A 19,356-nucleotide genomic window follows, 5' to 3' on the forward strand; every position below is an offset into this window, starting at 1 on the left:
CTCATTGTTGGGTGAATCTCATTTAAGTCGGTGGTAAATCCTTCATTAGTATCAAAAATAGTACAGTTAAGGCAACACACGAGCACTTTTGAAAATCATGCGCTAAGAAGGTGTCTGTCTGCTTGCAGGACTGACAGGATAACAAGCTCATTGCTTCTGTTACAATGCTAGAATTTGGCTATTTGCATAATATAGAGCGGTAACACTTTAATTTACAATTCATGAATAAGCCTTTCAGACAGTGGTTTCAGACACGACTGAAATTTGTGAATGCTTTTCAAGTAAATTGCTGGTTTTGAGCACATTTTGTTATTTATCTGGGAGCCGAAATTATACTCGGATGCCCCAGCCTGAAAACAGAACGTAATCTGGCATTTGTGCATAAACGGTTCCCGAACAAGGATGGCGAGGAAGCACTCAAACGATTCTGTATGTAGTTGTGCACGCAATAGGTAAACTTGGTTATTCTGTCCTTGCCTTGTAAACGTATCTGTTTCTTTAATTATGTGGCTATAAAGAGAAAAAGCTGCAGTTGAGAAGAGTGAATCAAGATAAACCTTTATTTTTTTGGTCAGTGGTGAAGGGTCGTGCTCGTACTGGAGAAGCCCTGCTTGCTTTAGAGCTGTAAGAAACTCTGGTAGGTTTAAAAAGGACTTCTCTGTGTACTCTACATGACTCAAAGATACTGCTGGAGCTTTTCCCGTGGTTGCTGCGCTGGTTTTTTGGCTAAAACGTAAGATAAAGCATGAGGTGGGGCCTGGGAAGTGTCTGGTGGTGGCGTTCGTGGGCTGCATGAACCTGTCTCCCAACAGCGGGATTGTGGTGTTCCCCGATGCCAGGCAAGTTGTGTGAAGGTGAATGTAGGAGTAGTGGCAGATGTGCTGACTAAAGAGCTGCTTCGGGAGGTGAAGACCTGAAATACAGATGGAAGGTAAAGTCATCTGTGATGTCTGTGCGATAAACACGATAAAAACTTGCTGAGGAGCAGTTTGGATGACAAAGAACTTTCTGCCTCTTTCATGTCTCCCGATAACAAAATGGTCCATTTTTATTCAACATCTTTCAAATAGGGTTCCAATTAAGCCGTAACTAATGAAATACGAGATGAAGCATCAGCAAGTCGCTGGTGGTGAGACGCGTGCCCAGGGCAAAGTCCAAAACGGTTTTGTAAAATCTGTATTCAAAACAAAGCAAAAATAGTTATTAGAGAAACAGGAGACAGATTCTGTGAGTGCAAATGCAGATTCAATTAATTTTCTTAGTGTTATGCTGAACTGAAAAAAATGTAAAATTAAGTATGTATCCCTTTTAATGTGGTTGCTATATCACCACCGCAAATTTTTTAAAAATGCATCTGTAACCAGATAAGAAGATGCTATCAGGCACTTTTAATTTTAATTAAGGTTTAACCTATTGGAGGAATATATATTTAAAGAATTAATTAAAATGCCGTTCACCGTATAAGAGATTTCAGTATAGGAAATTAGTTAATTGCAGTATCGTAGGGGATCTGTGCTTTGCAAGCTGTTTTGTGATGCTAAAAAAGCATCTTCCTGTGGATGATAGAGACCTCTCGGGAGAACCAGAAGATGACGATGGCCTTCTTTTCGGTTTAGTTTGAATAAAAGTACTTGCTGGTCTTGCTGCATCTGTGTGTGTCAAACAGTCTTATATCAGTTTCTGGTTTTCTTCAGGGTGGGTGGCTGGCACAAATGCTCAAAATACTTGAGATAATTGGGCATAATTTGATTGCATCATGGTAATCTTGTATCCTGCAAGAAGGGTTTTTAAGATGGTTAAAATACCTTTAAAGGCTGAAGTCTTTCACACTGTCATTCTTGATAACCTTGCATCGCCGCGGGTTTATATTTTTCATTCTGCTGAACATACGAAGTTACTGCTGGAGTTCCTCAAGGATCAAATCATGCCTTATTTAATATTTTCATTAGCAGCCTTTACAGAAGAATTAGAGGCATGCTAAATAAACTTGCCGACTCCAAAGCCGAGAGACGTTGGCAAGGCCGGGGGAGTACTGGATTATTATGTGAGCAGAACCGCTTTGCTCTGCCGCTAATTGGTTTCAGGAGAATGTCATGTGCTTAAGGACGGATGATATTAATTTCTTCTATAAGCTCAGCCTCATCATTTGGGTGCATCAAAGAATGAAGGTGTCCTGCTTGTGTTTAGGAAGATGAGTTTAAACTGCCACAGGTCAAGGAAGGGTAATTAGGATGACGGCAGAAGGACGGGCCAGCCTTCTTACGAGTAGCCTGGAAGAGCTTGGCTTCAGCCTAGACAAAGAAAACCTGAGAGGAGATAGGATTGCTCTCCGTACATATATTCAAGGGAAAAAAAAGGAAGCACAGTTATTTAAGCTAAAGGATGGTTTTAGGAGGAGACATCGGGTGTAAATATGGAATCCACGTAGGCTGGCGGGCAGGTTATTTCTCACCCCCTGTTTGGTGCTTCCCCGTGGGCACGGTGCCTTGAGCATTAACTAGGCTTGGCAAACCCCAAGGTCAAGCATTGGAAGTAAGTCTCTTCAGGGCACACCGATGGGGGAGCTTGCTTTAAACGATTTCTTGGAAAAGAAAGAACAAAGCTTCTAGAGGAGAAGTATTTAAAAAGCGAATGTAACGCATAGGCAGCCCCTGTCTTCCTTAAGGATTTACTGCTGCTCTTGGTGGTTGCGTGGACGTGCCAGACTTCTTCTGACACCTCTGAGTAGGTGCCAGTCTGTCAGATTAGCTCAACTAAAATAAACCTTTCTCCCACTCCCTGCCTGCTATCGGCCCTTTGAGAGAGAATTACCTTTTAAAATGTACTGGGGTGTTCGCTGGGCTTTTATTCTGTGGTTTTAAACTAGTTTCTAAGTGAGCAGAGAGGAGGTGAAAAATGTTGGCCACTTTTAATACTGTCATTTAATGTTCTCATCCTTTGAGCCAGTGTTTGTGGAGAGACGGCTGATCTTGAGCTGTCCTCTCCTCTCCTTGCCTGTTTTCCACGAGAGTGTGTCCTATTGTGGTAAGCCAATAACCCTTTTTATATAGGTCACCGTACAGTTTTAATGAGCTTTTATACCGTGCTTATAAATGTCACACACGTTTCTTAGAGTAGGAGTGAGGAATAGAAAATATTGCCTGGATTTGTTCTTTTCTTTCCAACAGTAGATGTGTGAAACAGTTGATCTTCGGATAGAAAGAGAAAGAAAAAAAAATCGCTTTGATTAATCAGAGCCTTTTAGCTTTTGTCATTTAAAATGCAATCCCAAAGACCAAACGTTGTGTTGCTTGCCTTCAAAAGCACCTGCTTCAGGACAATTTTAAAAAAATGAAGTTGCTGTGAGATAGGTGTACCTGCAGTGAGAGAATTCTACAGGGCAACCTGCAAGTAAAAGTTGAGGGCTTTTATTTGTCTTGTGAACCCGCAGTATGTTCAGAAGCGCTCGGCTGCGATGAACCTCTGCTTGCAGCAGAGCAACGTGAGTTTTATCAGTGCCTCAAAAGGGGGCAGAATTAGTGCTGACAGAGATATAAATGTGGCAGGCTTGCCTTATACCAAGGTTGGCCAGTATGTTTGACTCGGTGTAACGTGTCCAAGTCTCCGTATGGATAGCAGGTATAAGAAAACATATTTCATTATCCCAGAAAACAAAGCAGTGGGAAAGGTACACAAGTGGTTCATAGAAGGAAGGTAGTGGCAGCTCACCAAGGCTCTCGCTGCTGCCTTCTTGGGCGTCTGGATTGCAGAGCACTCCGGTAATGACATCCTTCAGAGTTTCTACTACTTAATTTCCTCCAGCAGCAACCACTCCAGCACAGCGTTACTCCTGGTAAGACGAGGTAGCCCTAGTGCTGTCACTTCCATTTTCTTTACAGCCAGTTATCTTAGTAAACAAAAGGTTGAACATCTGCAATTTTGCTTTATCAAATGGTCCTATAATGCTGCAAACAAAGAAAAGGGGAAGCTGAACACGTTTGAAAGTAGCTTAATAAATTAGTAGTTGCAGTATTTTAATTTGCTCTGTCTTTACTTCTGGATTTTGGCTACTTAGCAAAAATTGCTTGGAAGAGCTATTAATTTTGCCATAAGAATGATGATGCTGTATACAGAAAAATATCTGCCCATATGTTTGTATCTTTATTTTAAAGGACAATGACTGATAAAATTTAATTTAAAGGGAAAAATAAATTATTACTACACATTATACTTTCGAAGAAAATGGAGACTAGATGGATTTAGAGCCCTAATTTTCTCATTTGCATTATGGCTGTGCATAATACATGCTTTTGAGAGTTCAGGGTCAGTGTCATCTGAAGAGCATTCTTGAGTGGAAAAGTAAATATCACAAATTTTGTAGTGTTAAACAGATGATCTTATATGTACTTGCATGGATTTCAGTATTTTATAGCTGTTTTCATATCTAGTTTGTACATTTTACATTCCTCCGGCATATTGTGCTGATTCCTTCTATTGCTGCTACAGCTGAGCTAAGAATTACTGTCAAGTTGTGAGGTCTCTTTCAAGCTGATTACACGAACTTAAAAACCATTAGTGAAGAAGGAGTATTACAAAAAGGCCTTATAAAGCATATTTTTAAAAAAGATTTTTCTGGACACAGAATCTTCCAGGTCTTTAAAATAAAGTTGGAATATGGAAGTTGGTCACTACGGTGGGCAGGAGTGGGGTTTTTTTTTTTCTCTTTTTTTCTTTTAATTTCCTACTAGTTCTATTCTACTACGAAACACCTGCAATTACCGTTGTTGCCTTTCACCATATAGGGCGTGCTTTTTTCCTAGGCAGGTACAATGATTACTCCTGCAAAACTGTCAGTTTAGCAACAACCCCCCCAGCACTTTGCAGTGTTCCAGGAACCTGCATCATAAGCATATAATAATGTACCACAGGTATTAAGTAGTGAGTGATTCTTTTACCATTAGAGAAATAGGAAAATCTGGGTTAGCCCCCAGGAGAATGAGAGTTTAAGGGTCTTGGACAAAAATCCTAGTGCATGCGTATCAACTGGCCGCCTCCCTGTTGTGCTTCAGAGGTTCAGGGAAACGCTGGAAATTTTTCATGCGCTCTCCGAGTCCTGTGCTGAGGTCGCTCGTCTGCGGGCTCATGGTGCTGCCATCCTCTTTCGAAAGAGAGAGATGCTTCAGGTTGCCATGTGGTGTCTTGGGATTGATGATGGGGCTCTTTAGATGTCTGTCATGTGCCTGGAATGGGTGACATGCCATAAATTTATACTGCTTATACATGGTAGGTCATCTGGGATGCATAATGCCCTAGAATAACCTTGATGCTCCTCTTAATTTTTCTGTGAACAAACCTAAAAAAAAAAGAAAAAAAAGAAAAAAAGTCTTGTAGGAGTTGGGTCTTCTATCTCAGCAGTGTCTAAAAATCCTTGGAGGAACTGAGGGCTACTCCTTGCCTTCCTGTTCTCGCTGCCATTGAGCCTGTGGTCCTTTTAATACAGCACTAGCCCGCTCAGCCAAATGGTAGATGTCATGGAGATATCTTCAGGTTTGGCTTTTTTTTGTGTGAGGTGAAGCAGACTTCAGTAATCCCTCCATCTGATTGTGGAGAAAAAATGTGATGTTGCTTTCGGGCATACTTATTGTGTATCCTCTTTCTTGCTCCTGTTTGTTTTCAGGACATAAGCGACACTAATTTGCACTTGCACAGTTCTTCTATCTTGATTACTGAGCAGGCTGGATGATGTGAAGATTAGCAATGACGTTTAGAAAGACCGGACGCTTGCCAGTGTCTTTAAAAATCTCTACTTTTCTTTGTTGTCTGATCAAGCCCCAGGGTGAGACGTTGGAGGCAGCTTCCTACAAATGCAAAAGCAGTAGAAAATGTGGTCCCTGGCTTGTTCGTCAGATGAAAGTTCATCCTAATATTTGGTTTGCAAAGGAAGCAGGAACTATGGCTGTCTATTGACCAGACCTAGCACAGGTAACAGCACCTGCTGGAGCTTTTTCTGGGCAGGGGGGGAAAAAAAAAAAAATCTTTTCCCCCTCCATACGGGCGTTTTAGCAGGTTGTGAGACAGGCGAACAAATGCCTTGGCAGGTCTCCAACACCCGTTGATGCCTGGCATGGCTATTTCCCTATCTTCAGGAACGCTGCTTCAGTCCAGCAAAGGTTCGAGCACCTCCTGGCTGGGTTCATCGGTTGATGATGACGACGCACCTGAGCATACGCAGACACGAGCAGCTTCTGGATTTGGACATTTCTGTGTTTATTTTCTTGAAGCACCAGTTTATGGAAGCGCTGTAGAGATTTATTTTAATGCCTCCAAGAGACTACGCATTTCACTCGCAGATTGACTTGCAAACCTTAGAAGGAGGTCGGTGTCGTGTGGATTTGACCTAATATCTTGCTAGAACTAGTGAGCAAAACAGAGGAAGAAGTAATTTTAAGAGCTAGATTTATTTTGCTTCTTTTGAAAGTATTTTGCCACTGAAATCTCTGCATCAGCCAATTGCTGCAGAACTTTTGCATAATCTAAACCAGGCTTTTGTTAATACTTCGCTGGTATCCTTTCAACCCACTGAATGTGTTTTAATTGATTTGGAGGGATTATACTGAAGGATAAATTTAGTCTTTATTAGCAGGAGGAGAACAACAATAGATTTTTTTTTTTCTTATATTATTAACAAAGCGGCAGTATTTAATGTGGCAGTGAGTGCTTTCAGTAGTGTTAGGTGTTCTGCGGAGGAAAAATAAAATACCTGTCAAAAATGTGCTGATGACGGCAGCTTGCCCAGAGCTAAACTCTTTGTAATAAAACCTCCTGGACCGGAACGGGGTGCCATTCATGCTGTTTGCCTCCTGAGTTGTTTTTGCAGCGTATAAACCCAAAGCTAACAGCTGGCAGGTCGCAAACGGCTGAAGAGCTGCGTGGCGAGGCTCCGCCAAGCTGCAGGGCTCCTGGCCTTTGGAGGAGGTGTCAGCTGGGCCCTGGCAACGGCAGCCAGAGCCTGGAGGAGCTGAAAGCATGGGATTAGGAGACCTTACATCCTTTGACTTTGTACCGGATCACTGGATTGAAATCACTTTGATAGGTGCTTTTTGAGGATTTTGTAGGGTTGGTTGTTTTTTGATTTGTTTGGTGTTGTTTTTTTTTTTAAAATTTTTTTTTTTTTTAACTCTCTGGAACTATACGCTGGGTTGGTTGCCCTCTAGTTTTGCAGCAACGCTAGCATGTAGTTTAAAGTGGACATTAAACCAATCAAGCCTATACTTACAGTACCAGCGGGGTGCTCCTTCATGGGACGCAGAATATCACCTTCAAATCAATATCAAAGAAAGAGACTCCCTTCCCCTCCCTTCCCAATGTGATGCGGTTGCTTTGGGAACAAGACGCATTTCTTGCATGAGCAGCTCCGTGGGTCCTTTTGTCAATATAGCTGGCTTTGTGAAAGGTGGTGGGTTTTTTTCTTTTCCGTATCAGTAAAACAAGGAATCTGCCTGCAGCATATTGTAACGCATTTTTTTCCCTAATTAGCACCCTAGTGTAATTGTCTCTCCTTCCTTTCCCTCTCCCATCTCTAATACCCTAAAAACTAAATTGACGAACCACTTTTTGTGTTTTTAATATTTAATGACTAAAATGATACAAATGTTGAAAAACTCAGTTGATAACACAGGGAAAATGGGAAGATGTTGATGAACCGTTCTGCACAAACTTCCATTTACTTCCATGCAGAATATGTATTGAAAAATATCGGGGGGGCGGGGGATTAATTAAAATGTGCTCATGATAGCTAGCATTGGGTATGAATTCAAATAGACCAAACCTTTAAACTTTATTTTATAGGTAAAACTGGGCAGTATGTCAAATCATCCATGTTTGAAAGCTATGCCATTTGTTCTTTGGGTGGTTTTTTTTCTTTTTTTTAAAGCGTAGCGTAGGATAGTAATAGATTTCAGCATTTGGGTCAAAATTTTTTGGACAAAACCAAAAATTGGGGACTTTTTTTTTTTTTTTAACACAACCAGTCCCTGTTACTGTTGTTTGGGTGCATTTGGCTCCTCTTAATGCTTCTGTTGGCACCGAAGAAAAGTACTGAACAGTGCAGCCCCATCATCTTTTGGGTCCCCAGGCCAGCAGACAATAAAGAAGACCTGGGCACTTACTGACATGGATAAGCCATGATAAACCAAGTAGTTATTCTTATTTTCAGTATAAGTCAATTTTCAGTAGTAGAAATGTTACTTTGTGGTGTTGCATCTCTCCCCCAAACTTCTCTTTAATTCACCTTGTTTATTTGGACTTTGCCCATATAAATATAGGCCAGAGGAAAGTAGCAGCATTGAGAGCAGCTTCTTAAGAATATATAATTTTTTTTTTTTCTTTTCCCCTTAACATCTTGTCTTTTTAAGCTCAGGTAACAGTGGAGATTTCCAGAGTAAATATTTTGTGATGTGCCTACCCTGGATTTAATTGCAAACTCTTTAAGGAGAGTTTAGCACCATTCCACTGTGTATCGATAAGTACAATTAGCAATGAAGAGGTTTTTACATGCAAATCAGTCATGTTTACTGAACAAACTCTCTCAGTGAGCTTTATTGGGGAGAAAGAAAAAGAATAGAAAGAAGAGCTTAGAGGTAGTTATCGTCCTGCTAGTGCTCAACCTTCCTGACTCTTCAAGGTACTGACAAAAATTGTCTTGTAGTCAAAAAAAAGCAGCAAGATACGTAACTGGGAGAGAGCTAAGGGATCTGTCTGAGACAGCCGTGGTTGAGCTGCTTATGTCCTGCATGCAGTTCCATCGCTGCCTTTTCTCATCTATCTAAGGAATTTGCATGAGGTCAGCAATTTAGGTTCCCCAGCGGTATTCTCCTGTACCTGGCTTTTCACTTCACTTTGCTGTTAAGTGCTGAATTTCAGTGACCAAAGCAACGTCCAAGATCTGGCAATACGGTGAGGCTTTTTCTTAATTTTTATTTTAGTATGCTGTACGTCATTTCTATATCAGGGAAAAATGAAAAGGTTTTTAGTGTATGAAGTAGGTAACATGCTATTAAGGAGTTCTTAGGGTAAAATAATTGCTTTAAAGACATTAGGCACAGAGGTTCTGCATGTTATGCAGCTAATGCCCTAAAATTATATTTATTCGCTGGGTTAGCACTTTCCCTGTATATGGCTTTTTATCTGTTAATGAGCTCATGTTCCTTATGGGCAGTAAAGTATTCTGTCAGGCTTCAAAACCAAGCATCTTCAGCATCTCCCGTGAAGATCATTGAAACCAGGTAAACAAACAAAAAAAGCCAGATTTGGTGGTTGTCCACGTTCTTGCGTTGTTCAAACCGTGTAGAAAATGAAACCAGACTGAGTTTCTAGTTTATTTCCTGTTTGAGGAGTGCAATGCAAATAACTTTTGTTTCTGATTAATGTAGTTTAAATAGGGGATGAGCATGTAATACACACAATCAGAAAGTGCGTAGGGTTTATACAGGCTTGGGTTTTGCACGTGTTTCTGGAGTAAGAGTTATAACATGACTTCTTAAATCCTCTGCTTTGTCAGAACATCAGCATTCCTGGGCAGAAGGGTTTACCTTTTAAAAAAAACCTTTATTTATTTACTTTACCACTAAATCCATGGTAAAACAACACTTAAGTTTAAGGAAGCCAAATTAATTCCACTTTACGCATACAGAACGATTGCCTAAGATGATGTGTAAGGTAAGGATGCTTTCTCCTGCCATCTGTTTGAGCTGATATAATGCTTGTTCTAGTAATTTAGGAAACAATGTTAATATAGCAGGCTCAGAGTGGACAAAGGCTTAGATTTGACATGGTGTGGTGTGTTACTCAGCCTGAAAGATTTCTGCTTCTAGTCCGTAATTGCGTATGTAAGTACGGCTGCTGGTGTGCATCTCGAAACCAAAAAGTCCCGCATTTTGAATAGGATGTGACAGTGGTGAAAACTGATGTCATTACCCTTGTGCAATTCTTGCAATAAAAGCAAGACTTCAACTTAAAATCCTGGAAGGCATTATTGTGAGGAGAGATGGGAAAGGAAAGTTTGTGGGGAGCTTTTTTACCCCACCAGCACCTGCTTTAATTGTATGTTGATGTGGGATAGGCGTTAACTTAAAATCGTCAACCAATTCACTTTTATATCCCATGAAAACTGAAAAATTTGGAGTGAAATTATTTATGCCTCTCAAAAAAAAAAAAAAAAAAAAAGGACAAGAAAAAACCCTAAACAAAACAAAACCAATCCCCACACCCCCAGAAAACATCTGTTTTTGTGTAGAAAGCCAGTTGCCTAGTAGGCATTTATCAGGGACTAAGACCGCTGGAGAAAATGAGTATTACATAAATCAGATGTGCATTTTTGATCAAAATAATTTTAAAATATTTTGCATAAATTAAAAAGTTAAATTATTCATAATCTGTGCATAATTTCATCCTTTTGTAAATGATGTTCCCACAGTTAATGATTGAAGAACATCACACAGCCCCTTGGCTTTGAACAATTAAACCTTCCACGGCTGCGTCTATAGATAGATATTCCTTAAGCTCAGCAAGCGGACAGGAGCGCGCGCTAGCACTTGGCTATGATCCGCTCCCTTTTTTTGATTACTTAAGAGGGCTGTTCAGGACAGAGTATCAGCCTATATGAATACTATCAACCAGCTTGAAGAAGTCAGATTATTTAATTAGCCCTATTAAGACGCTTCTATTTTTATATCTTATTTATGAGTGCTTAGAAGGTCCAGCTTCAGATTTCAAAAAGTGTTTTCAGGCTCATGTTGTTGTTAGTAGTCTTGAGAGGTTTTATGCCATGACTCCACAACATTTGCATCCTAAGGAAGCGCAAAGGGGCTCGGAAAAGCAGCTGAAGTTGGGTAATAGGCTTCTACAGTCCTGGCCTGCAGGTTTCAGGTGTAGGACGTTTACGACACCCATGCATGATGGACGTTTGCTCAGTTTCCAAAATGTGTGTTGTGCGCCTTTGCCTCGGAGCACCGATAATCCAGAGGATGGTTATTTCTTTTAACACCCATTTTATTGAAGTCTTTTGGTTTCCCTTCAGGGCAGGAATGTTCCCCAGCCATCATGTAAAGACTACCATAAAATGAGTATCTTGCTTGATGTCCAGCGCTGGTAAAATGCAGGTGATGCTTGTTTTGAGCTAGATGCTCTGTCACCGTTTTACTGAGGTCCAGGTACTTCATGTGTGTTTATCTATATTTTTTTTGAGAGGAGCAGGAAATTATTTGATGAAATAACTATTAAAACTAAATCAAATGTGCGTATTTAAAAAAAAGCCCAACTTTTAAAGCAGTTGTGTCCAGAATCTGAAAACCTGTGTCATGGTTGTACCTTCAGAGTGTTTGAAAAGGCTCTGCTTTCATCACAAGGGCGGGACTCCTACTCTGCCACCCCCAAAATTAAATTAATTTGCAAAGAAAGAATATGCTTTCAAGTGTAAAATTTTCATGTCTGAATTCAGTCAATGGGCTTTTTCTTTCTGGCTAAACCACTCCTGACTAGTTTCGAAGAAGGAACTCCCCAGTTATGGAATAACTTTGTGCTTTGTAAAAAAAAACTTCACTGGTGGTAAGTGCTGGCTTGTGGCTTGAAGCTTTTGTTCCTGGTCTGGTGTCAGTGAAGAAAGTTAATCAAAGATCAGTCCAAAGGTGATGCTGAAACAATATATGGATTTGGAAGCAAGGTTGAGGTGTTTTGAAAGCGAAGGGTATCTGTGCAAATTATGGTTCCATCCAAAACAAATGTGGTTTGGATAAATCCAGGCAGATGGCATCTGCCAGCTCACGTTTGAAGATCTTATCCAACCGTAGTTGCAGGTGAATGTGCAAAATTGCATCCTCTTACTTAGCAGAGAAGTCTATATGCATGCTTAGTGTGTTATGTCATTAGTGAATTATTTTAATAGCAAATAAGGCTTTATTACTTTTGCTCTTGCTTTATTGCATTTGCTGCTCTACATTCAGTATGTACAGGATTGGCACAATATAGCTTGCATGCTAACTAGTGCATTAGCAGAAGAAATGGTAACTGTGTTCCAAGACCATGCTACTTTGATACTGGTACTGGTAAAACCGGGAGAAAAAAAAAAAAAAACCACCAAACCCAAAACCCCAACAGTTGTTGCATTTCAGGCTGTTGTACAAAGCTCGGAAATAATAGCTTATAAATGTAGCAAATTTAGTTCTGGAAGGTACTGAGATGAGACAAAATTAATATGGTTTCTGAAGTACCAGGGTTTTTTTGGAGTAGCTTTCAGGTTAAAACAGAACCGTGAGCAATTCAAGATAGCAATATAGATAAATAAATAAAAAAGGATGATAATAAAGAATGTAAAAGATACTTGGCATAGTATTTCAATATGGAGGATGCTGATTAAATTAACTCTGCACATAGGTTTAGGCAATGCTGAAAAAAATTCCAGTCCTTGCTCCGCAATTAAATACTGAAGAGTATACTGAAGTAACATGGCATTAGAAAATTGAGATAAATTTAATGTGGATTAATGTTATTTTGATAAATGTGTTGAGTAAACTGCTCAATGTAGTAATCCGATTTGCCTATGTATATAACTGTCTAATAGAACGGATTTATGCATGGTGCTAGAGAGCATTGCATGCTGTAACTGCAGCACTATTAGAAGAGCCTTGAAGAGATGGGCATGACATGGAGCGGAATAGAAATTTGTATAAATATCAAAAGGAAAAAAATACAGAGTTTAGTTTGAAATCAATCTTTCACTTGCCAAATTCATATTATGCGTGTTGCATAAACGTTGCTGTAGAACCTAAGGAAGATCTTGTGTGCATGGATGTGCCCTTTTTTCTGTTGACATCAGCTGCGGTAGGAGGACACCAGCTCTCCCTGCAAACCTGGCCTGGTTCTCTGCAGAGGACAGAATCACTTGTCCAGGTTTTCACTCTCTTTCTGGTGGAGGTGAACCGGGAACAACTGGGCCAACTTGTTGAAGTTGCTTTGGATTTGCATACTGCTGCTTCACAGTACATAAGATTTCACATGAAAAGCCCTGGGACTTAAGATTCACATGCGATTATCTCCTCCTCAAAAGGCAACTTTTTTATAGCCCGTATGACCTTTGCGTGGCATCACCCGAGATGCGCGGTAGATGGTACGTACCATTACCGGGCTACCTCTGGCTAAGGGCGCCTCAGAAGAGGCATGGGAGAGTACTCATTGCACGGTATTTTACACTTTTCATGACACAAATTTGGAGTCAACTAGGAGAGACGTTTTGACATAAATAGCTTGAAAATCCAGGAAAACCTATTTAATTTTGTTACTGGAGAGCTGATGGCAAAGAACTAGTAATCTGTTGCCAGTGACCCAGCTATTAAATGTGTCTCTGATATAAGGGGTCCCTAAATGCTAGCTTAGATGAAAACCAGGTCTGTCTTCTCCATCTGTGCTGGTTTTCCTTTCCCACTTACTGCTCAGGAAGCTTTTTGCACAAGAATGTAATGAAGCTCCACGTGCTTAGTCTTGGCCTTCTCGCCCTTCCCTAGATTTGTACCTGATGGGAAAATAGCAAAATAGTCTTTTTTAGTGCCTTACACTGAGCTGAGCACACAATTGTTTAGCGTAACATGCCCTTTCTGTTACTTTTGGCATCGTGAATCCAATCAGTGGTCCATATGAAGGAGAAGACGTGATTTGTGTGAGGTCGGTAGGGAAGCACAGTGCTGCTCCTCCATCTGGGACTTCTCCACTGCTCGGGAGCTGCAGGAGGCATTTTTGAAGGTGAAGTTGAGGAAACAGTACCCTGGCACAGGGGGTTTGGAGACGAACATCCCTGGGCACATCTGGAAAATGAGGATGAAAAGAGCTGTGTGTTACTGGAAGTTGTGGGTCTGCACAGTTTGATGGATCCCCAGCAGGAGAATTGTTTGCAGGATGACTGCTGAAACCATCAGTCTTGGTGTTTGTCACTTTTTTTCTTGTCATCCTCCATCCTTTACCACTGTTAGAGAAAGGGACAGGCCAAGCACTGCTAAAATTCTCTTAAAATTGAGTAGCATTTGGTATATGTTCCTTCTTGTCTGAGGTATTGTCCAAAATATTAAGTATTTTTCTTTTTATTTGCTGTTTCCGTTGAAAAAAAAAATCCTATCTCAGAAGGTTGTAACTCCATGCCTTCCCTCCTTTTCACTGTTGACACACTTCAAAGTTGTGAAAACTTGTTTTCCAAGTAATTAATAACAAAGAAGCCCTGGAAGTGTGGTGCTGTCAAGCTGAACACAGAAAAAGGTGAAGCTCATGACCTGAAGAGTAGTAGCTTCTGAGTGGGTTTCCTATCAGTGCCCTGCAGATGTGTGGCATTATTTTGAACTAATTTTTCCAACTTTATTCATCAATAAGACCAATATTTTTCATAGTTAAGTTACGTATGAAAAAGCGGGTATTTTATTTTTTTTTCTTTTTTTTTAGTTTTTAAAAGCTTGATACATGTAGCGTTGGATCAAGGCACATACAAGACTGGCCAAAGGGCGTACAAAGCACTTTGGTTTTTAGTTGAAGAAACAAATTATTATGGCAACAAAGAGTGGCTTGGGGTTTAAACATGAAATAGCTCATAGTTCAGGAGGAAGGCAGAAAGAAACATGTTACCTTACAGATTTATCAAGGAATTTCTGGAAAACTGTGACAGTAATGGGCAGTATTCCTGACTGTAATGGCAGTATATCAAACACATACCTGTGTATCACTTGAGTATACACTGTAAAATAGCTGGATTCCCCAATTGTTTGTTCACCTTTGTGACTAAAGTTTTTGAGACCTTGCTTATAATGCCCGGGGTTTTTGTCTTGCTTTTTTCTTACGAAACTGCACTTTCAACCCTTTTTCTGTTCAAAGCAGTTTCTAAGTGTTGTCTCTGTCCTCCTACCCTTGCCTCTGAAATGCCTGTGACTGTCCATCACTGTTTTCTCTGTAATAACAGAAATCTCTGTAATAACCAGAAATCTATCCCTAAACTATTATCTACCCCCTTGGTTTGTAGAGCCTAGCACATATTTTTAAATTCTTTGTTAGGAATTTAATTATGCTTTTTTCCAGGGATCAATTTTTTGTTTTTTTTTACATGTGTCAACAGCTTCAGTCTCATGCATGTCATCGATTTGATTATTTTCATTTAAATTGGATTCCACCATTGTTTAATGGATATATCCAGACAGCTGATATTGCCCATTACTACACGCATTTTTGTTTATTGAATATTGTTGTGGTTTACAGATGTAATAGACCCAACATTGAAAGTTCTGTGAGTTTTTTGCAACCACTTCTTGATCTTCCTGATTTGCCAGGTTCAACGTTATTTTATTGATACCAAAGTGAAAAATGGCCTGTGCTTACACTTACAAGGATCTCAGATGAATGTTCTGACTGCTCAACACGGCAAGAAAATTCACTTTCACAGTCAACAAGTCATCTTACTCAGTAGAACACGAAAGTTAAATGGTCTGTAACTTCAATATTAGCAAGGAAAATACAGTACAAATTACTAAAAAATACTAAAATATAGAATTGTGGTCAGGTATCCCCGCTACATTAATCGCAGCAGTAGCCTGAAATTTGAAACTTTTAATAAAAAGTTCTTAAATATAAATTATATGGCAAATGTACAGTACATTGCTTTGTCAGTCTTTTAATCCAGTGTTTTGCAGTAGAACAGCAACCGTTAAGTCAGTCTTTTCTCGTTTTCTTTAAAAAACAAAACAAAACCAAAAAACCCAACAAAACCCAAACCAGTCTTTCGTGTCCTTCAGTATCATGAGTGTGAATGATCTGAATCTGGAATACCACTGTCTCTGTAGCTCCTGTTACTACTGCTTTCACTGTGGCTGTTCTTGTACAGATTCATGCCGTTAGGTGGGAAAATGGTGTGTATTACAAATTCCTCCTTGGACACTTGGTCGTTGGTTATTGGTATCATCTGGAAAGAAGTCTCCCTGATTTCTAGGATGGAGTTATCCTTCTTGGTTCCCGCTTCGGCGTAGTCGTCTTTTCTCCGGCGTCCCTTGCTGTAGGTGCAGTTCCGGGAGAACAGGGACCCGTTTCTATGGACGTACCAGCAGACCAGGGCCAGCAGCGCTATGGCCACCAGCGCCACCGCGCCGCCGATGATGGCGGCCAAGGGCAAGCTGGAGTTTTTGTAAGGTTCTTTCTCCTGCTCCCGGTTGAGGGTCGTGGTAGGGTTGTACATCTTAAGAGGTGCTGTCTCAGTCTCGATGCATTCGGGTGTTTCGTCGGAGAGATAGATGTTGCTGGTTTCCATGGGAACCATGCATACACGGTATGGCGATTCTGGTTCCAGAGCTGTGAGCAAGTAGTCGTTTCTGTCGCCTGTAACTATTGTTTCAGTTATAGATCCAAAGGCAGGGCTGTGACCCATCTTGAGCCAGCTCAGTCTTAAAGCAGTCATTGGTAGTGCAACTTTCCAGGAGATGTGAATAGTCTCCGTGCTTACGGATTTCACAAATATTGTAATGATTTTGCGTACTGGGCTTGCTGTGGTTCTGTAGTTTTTATTTAGGTTGGGAGTCTTGATGTCTGGTTGTTTGGTCACAGAAACCGGCCAGTGTCCCTGGGCCGGGTATAATGTGTTTGGTACCGCAGTAGTGATTTGGATGGTGCTTATCATGCCATCATCCTTACAATCAAACAGCTCCGCGCTGAGGTCTTTGATAGCCATTCCACGTACTTTCTCTGGTGCCTGACACATCAGTCCACGTACGTTAACTTTTAAAGGCAATGACTGTAACCAGTCGCGTACCCATTTCATTTTGCACCCGCAGTGCCAAGGGTTGTTGCGAAGAAAAAGTTGAGTTATGTTGTCCAGATCATCAAAGACACCCTGAGGTAAATTGCTAAGATTGTTATTGGACATATCTAGTCGATACAACTGCCTTAAGTAAGAGAAAGCATTGGGCGGCACATGGTTGATGTGGTTTTCTTGAAGATAAAGCTTTCTTAGGTTTGTTCCTGGCAAATTTACCGGTGCGGCTGTGAGTGAATTGCGGACCAATGACAGTTCTGTAAGATTGACTAGATTCATGAAGACTTTGTCTCCTAACCCATGGTTATTTAAAAGATTTCCGTCTAAAACAAGGCGTTTTAGATTTGTAAGGTCTTGAAGGGACAGCTCTGAAATTGTGGAAATACGATTATCATCCAAGCGTAGCTCTTCTATCGTTTTAGGCAAACCCCAGGGAATGGTGCTAAGGTGGTTTCGAGAGAGAAAAAGAAGTCTGAGATAGATGTTGTCCCGGAAAGCTCCATCCTCGATGCTAACAGCGGAAACAGAATTATCATCCAAATGCAGTTCTTCCAGATAAGGAATTTGTGAAAGTGAATCATAAGTAATGGTCCTGATATTATTCTCCTGCAAATGCAGTTCCTTAACGTACTTGGGGAGGTTAGTGGGGAATTCATCTAGGCTGTTGTGGTATAAATATATTCTTTCCACCCTAAGCAAGTTCTTCAGTTCTGAAGGAATCCCAGCATTATTTATTTGATTGTTCTGAAGGAAGAGGGTAGTAGCATCCTCTGGGATTCCTGTAGGAATAGACGTCAAATCGCGATCATTACAATATATGAAACCCACATCACAGCGACATACTGAAGGGCATGGTTTGGCACTAACAGAATAAGGTGCCATGTCAAGTAACAGCCCTATTTTAGTCCAAACTAGGAAGATGCTCCAGGTTACACTAATCATGGTCAGGAATGATGAGATTTGTATACAGTTCTGATCTTCAACAATCTAAAAAAACCAAACAAACAAAATTATCCAGATCATCAGTGAAGAAACTGCAATGAAAATTCAACTTCAACATTACCAAAGACATGTGAAACACGCATATTAAACTACAATTCAAGCTCGTAGACACATTTTACTTTTCCTTACATCAATAATTGTACTACTCCTTGTACTAATTCAATTAAGTTAATAAGTTATTCTGCATAGTAATTGAAAATAATATAATCAAGTATGTCTGATCTGTGAGTTGTTTTGCTTAAGCAAGAAGGCTCTTTCTAAGGATTCCTTCACATTTCATGTGTAGAGACAATCTTTGTGTGCAGATACCAGATAAGTACAGAGCTGAAGTCACACCAGAGTTCAAGTAAATCATTCTATATCTGAAAGATAAGAAGTAATTCCTAAGCCAGCTAACTACCCAGGAGCCCTTAAGTGAACTATAAAACCCTTAACCAAACCCACAAGTCTAGTGGTAGCTATTCTGGAGGTTCAAAAAAGTCCTAATGGCAAAGCATAGAACACAGACAAAAAAGCAAGGGCCAACTACAGACTTCTTTCCAAGGTTTTCCGAGTGCTCAATGTCACGTTGTGTATCTTACAAATACTGCAGCCTACTTTTCTTGGTTTTGGAAGTGGAATGTTTAGAAAGGTGACTGTTACTATTTGTAGGTAGCTAACAACTTGACGTAGCTGGTAAAGCTGTGGCTTTCTAGTTGACTGGATGGAATATTTCATTACATGCTTAATTTCATGTTTAAATATTTGTCATTCTCAAAAGCCTTCTTACTAAGCAGTACACTAATAAGAGACTATTTGGCAGGTTTAACCACATTTTCCCATCCTATTAGTTCAAACTGTGCAGGGTAGGATAATATAAATTAACTCTTGAGACCGAAATTGTACTTTGCATTGGTAGTGTGTTTGTACATTGAGCTCGGGTAATTAGCATTTTTATAGCTTTTAAGACAACATAATTCAATTACCATTGTAATTAGGGTTGTGAGAACTTCTGCAAGATGACCTATGCGTTAAGCGGTGTCATGACCTTTTCTCTTGTGGGTTCATATATTAATTGAACTTTATTCTCTGAGGCACAAAAAGGAAAATAAATTAATATTGATCCTACCGTATTTAAAGGTATGAGTAAATTTTGTGCTTGAGTATATCCAGTAAAGGAATGTCTTTCTTGCGAGTCACTCTTACGGTTTACTCCATGGAGCTGTGTCTTTCTCAGCAGTGTTTACTGAGATGGTCCTTCTCGGTGGCGTGTGTTTCTTGGCTCCTGGCACGATACTCAATGAGCATTCCAACCAAGATTTATCACGGCACATAAGCACACCAGGCCGGGGCGTAGAAAAGCTTCAGCTGCCCTCTATTTTTGTCCTCGTGTAAAGTCTGTGAATGAAGAGCCTCTTTTGTTTGGTTTAATGCCTTTAGCAGGAATTACTTTCTCTGTAGCTCTTACAAACTCTTCTGTGCAGCGTAGTAGTCGGAGGTGGTAACTTCAGCGCTGCATGATGGAAACTATTCATTATGCTGAGGCTTGAAGGATGGTAGCCTCTTCAGGA

The 19,356-nt window shown here is 40.3% G+C and overlaps 2 protein-coding genes across 2 annotated transcripts in view; one reads left to right on the forward strand and one right to left on the reverse strand.

Annotated features, from left to right (window-relative positions):
* MACROD2 (mono-ADP ribosylhydrolase 2) overlaps window positions 1-19,356 on the forward strand; it is a 905,314-nt gene that overhangs the window by 90,908 nt on the left and 795,050 nt on the right. The gene's annotated exons all lie outside the window — the stretch shown is intronic.
* FLRT3 (fibronectin leucine rich transmembrane protein 3) lies at window positions 15,797-17,746 on the reverse strand. Its single transcript, XM_009493120.2, has one exon. The coding sequence runs from the start codon at window positions 17,744-17,746 to the stop codon at window positions 15,797-15,799; it is 1,950 nt and encodes a 649-aa protein (XP_009491395.1).

Source organism: Pelecanus crispus, chromosome 3 (genome assembly GCF_030463565.1).
Source record: "Pelecanus crispus isolate bPelCri1 chromosome 3, bPelCri1.pri, whole genome shotgun sequence".
Classification (NCBI taxonomy): Eukaryota; Metazoa; Chordata; class Aves; order Pelecaniformes; family Pelecanidae; genus Pelecanus; species Pelecanus crispus.

Coding starts and splice junctions, on each gene's coding strand:
- FLRT3 (XM_009493120.2), bottom strand. CDS start 17,746: ATGATTAGTGTAACCTGGAGCATCTTCCTAGTTTGGACTAAAATAGGG.